The sequence below is a fragment of the Helobdella robusta genome (genome assembly GCF_000326865.2).
Source record: "Helobdella robusta unplaced genomic scaffold HELROscaffold_18, whole genome shotgun sequence".
In the NCBI taxonomy this organism is placed as follows: domain Eukaryota; kingdom Metazoa; phylum Annelida; class Clitellata; order Rhynchobdellida; family Glossiphoniidae; genus Helobdella; species Helobdella robusta.
Genome location: NW_008703981.1, coordinates 2995580 through 2999216, shown reverse-complemented (window position 1 = coordinate 2999216; position 3637 = coordinate 2995580). Strand labels below are relative to the sequence as shown.

The following is a 3637-nucleotide window of genomic DNA, read 5'->3' as shown; positions in this document are numbered from 1 at the left end:
TTTCATTCATTCATTCATTCATTCATTCATTCATTCATTCATTCATTCATTCATTCATTCATTCATTCATTCATTCATTCATTCATTCATTCATTCATTCATTCATTCATTCATTCATTCATTCATTCATTCATTCATTCATTCATTCATTCATTCATTCATTCATTCATTCATTCATTCATTCATTTATTCATTCATTCATTCATTCATTCATTCATTCATTCATTCATTCATTCATTCATTCATTCATTCATTCATTCATTCATTCATGCATTCATTCATTTTTTGCCAATCTTTCTATCCAATCACCCGCCATTTTATTTTCCATTTTCCTACCCAATCATGGCTTCTATGTCGTCTTCTTTCAAGCCTTTACGAGCAAAAAATCACAACAACAACAATAACAATAAAAACAACAATAACAACAACAACAATAACAATAACAACAACAACAATAACAATAACAACAACAACAATAATAATAACAACACTAAAAACAATAATAACAACAATAATAACAACAACAATAATCGAGAAAGTCTCTTTCTACCACGGTCTTTTAGACTACTGGGCCCACAATTGATTGAATAAGAAGGTAATTTTTTATCAATCTATCATTATCAACACTACATTGAATTACTATTACTACTACTACTACTGCTGCTGCTGCTACTTCTATTACTGTTACTGCACACTTACCACTTAGCAGCAGGCAGAAGCAGCAGAAGTAGCAATAGTAGTAGTAGTAGTAGTAGTAGTAGTAGTAGTAGTAGTAGTAGTAGTAGTAGTAGTAGTAGTAGTAGTAGAAGTAGTAGTAGTAGTAGTAGTGGTGGTGGTGGTAATAGTAATAGTAGTAGTTGAAGTAGATATTTTCAAAGGACTTGCTGGACACGTATCGAAGCGTGTTCTTGCATGCTGAGAATCTTGTAAGGAAAAACTTCCTACACTTCCAACTACTGCCATCATCATCACCACCGAGCTGTTGTACTCATTTTGTTATCATCTTAAAATGATTGTACCCCAATGAGCGCAATCAGCATCATCATTGCATACTGTTGAGAAAATCATCATTGTCGCCGTCATCACTACATCATCACTGCTATTACCACCATCCCTATCATCATTATCATCATCGTCGTCTTCCTTTTTCATTGCTCTTGCTGATACGGCTCAGCTGTTATTGACGAATACTCTCAAGATTGCCGTGATCAGTATTCCATTAATCATCATCATCTTTCATTCATTCATTCATTCTCTCATTCATTCATTTTTTCATGCATTCATTAAATCAATCAATCATTCATTCATTTATTCATTCATTCATTCATTATCACATTTCATGTTCGAGCGTGCCGAAAACTGCATCCTTTGATGTTCTTACATTTTCTAATTATTATTGTCGCTAATTTATTTGAATTTCTTTTTTGCTTTTCATTCTTCTCTCATTCTTCGTCATCACCATTATCATCATCATCGCCATCATCATCGTCATCATCGTTATCATCAACATCACTTTTTACTACAAATTTGCAGCTTTATACAGATCAATCCGCCTGCAACGCTTGGCCCTCCTAAATAACCTCTCCCTACTGGTCAGACCCGTTCACGTGACCGACATAATGACGTCATATAAGTTATTACGTCACCTTGACGCAGACGTCAATGTCAAGGTTAAAAAATTTGTGATCGACCTTGAGAGTGCGCGTGACGTCCAGCTGATGTTGTTGCAGGTGGGTTGTTGCTGGTCGTTCGTTCGTTCGTTCGTTTGTTTGTTTGTTTGTTTGTCTGTTTTCATGTTTTTGTTTTAAGTTGTTTTATATTGTTATTATTCTAAAACGAAACTTAAATTAAGACAAAATAAAATTCTGAAAAATAAAATCACAACCTGCAGATTCAACGAGTCGGTATGAACAGAGATTTGTATCACTATTGCATCGGCGGACTGGTTATTTTTCATTTTAATTAATTAATTAATTAATTAATTAATCAAGTATTTAACCAATTAATTAACCAATTAACTAATTAGATACTGTTTATTTAACGTATTTTTAAGGGCAAATTTAAATAAAAAAGCAGTAAATCGAATTGTTTTTTTTAAATTTCAAAATTCTTTTTTTTCTCTCTGTCAAGTGGATGGACGAGATTGATCTAACGTATTTTATATTCGGCGGGGCTAATATAACCGGGTTCAACTTGATTCTAAACAACAACAACAACATCAACAACAACAACAACATTAACAACAACATCGTTAGCAGCAACAACAACAACAAAAGCGGCGGTAATAGTAATGATGTCGATAAAATATTGCCCGGGAAAAAATACGATGGAATTAAATTTAAAGGGAAACGACATGAGACTGAAATAGCGCATAATTCTAAACTACTTACTGCAAAAAAGCAACAACATCAACAACAGCAGCAACATCAACAACAACATCAGCAACAACAACATCAACAACTACTACTACAACAACAACAAACTCAAATCAACCGACTAAAAAATCAAAACGAACAACGACATGAAGAAAAAATTCAGCAAAGAAAATTTCAAAGGCGGAAGCGATATAGCCATAAACAACAGCAGCATCAACATCTACAACAACAACAACATCAACAACAACAACATCCACAACAACAACAACGACAAAACATTCAAATGTGGGACTCAACGCCAATCTGCAAACATCAAAATGACGTCAAGCCCAATGAAGAAGATATCCCACTAAATGACAACAATTACCTCAGCAATGACGTCATTAGCAGCAGCAGCAGAAGCAGCAAAAGCGACAGCAATCGCGACATTAACAACCCAAGGATCTACACTAATTACATCAAAAACAACAACATCAACACCTACACATACCAGCCTACCAGCAATTCGGTATGTATTGAAATCTTATATATCCTATACATTGCTACATTGTTTCAAACTATTTTATATATATACATATATATATATATATATATATATATATATTGATAATTATAGATGAATGAATGAATGAGCGAATAAATGAAAGAAAGAATGAAAACGAGTGAGAAAATGAATGAAAGAATGAATAGATGAACAACCGTACAAACGAACAAAAGAATGAATGAACAAATGAACGAATGAATGAGTGTACGTACGCATGGATGAATGAAAGAAATGATTGAGAGAGTGAATAAGTTAAAGTAGAATAAGAAGAATGAATGAATAAATGGACGGATAACTATTAAATGAATGAATAATTGAATGAATATTTGAAAATGATAAAAAATGACAAAGAAATATTACTTTTCAATATAAACAAAGACTTCAGGTTTAAACAAAATATACAAACAAACAAACATAGACAACATTAACAAAGATATAAAATACATATACAAACAAACAAAGACAAACAATATTAACTTAGATATAAATTACATATAAAAACAAACAAAAATAGACAAACAACATTAACAAAGATATAAAATACGTATACAAACAAACATAGGCATGACGAAAACAAAAAAAAGGCTGCCTCAAATAAAAACACTTTTCCTTGATATACTAAATGAAAAATTTTTGTACAAAAAAAATATAAAGAGAAAAATACAAAAGAAACGATACAAAAATACAAAACAAAACAAAGAAACAAAATATAAAAACA

At 31.8% G+C, this 3637-nt stretch overlaps 1 protein-coding gene across 1 annotated transcript in view; it reads left to right on the top strand.

Moving 5' to 3' along the window:
• The window catches only part of HELRODRAFT_170720 (hypothetical protein), a gene marked incomplete at both ends in the record, with an annotated part of 3946 nt that extends 1218 nt beyond the window's left edge, over window positions 1-2728 (top strand). Inside the window, 4 exons of the mRNA XM_009016514.1 lie at window positions 1534-1730; window positions 1892-1945; window positions 2131-2250; window positions 2528-2728. Coding sequence (XP_009014762.1) covers window positions 1534-1730; window positions 1892-1945; window positions 2131-2250; window positions 2528-2728 — 572 coding nt within the window. The remainder of the gene's footprint in view (window positions 1-1533; window positions 1731-1891; window positions 1946-2130; window positions 2251-2527) is intronic.
• Between the last annotated feature and the right edge of the window lie 909 nt (window positions 2729-3637).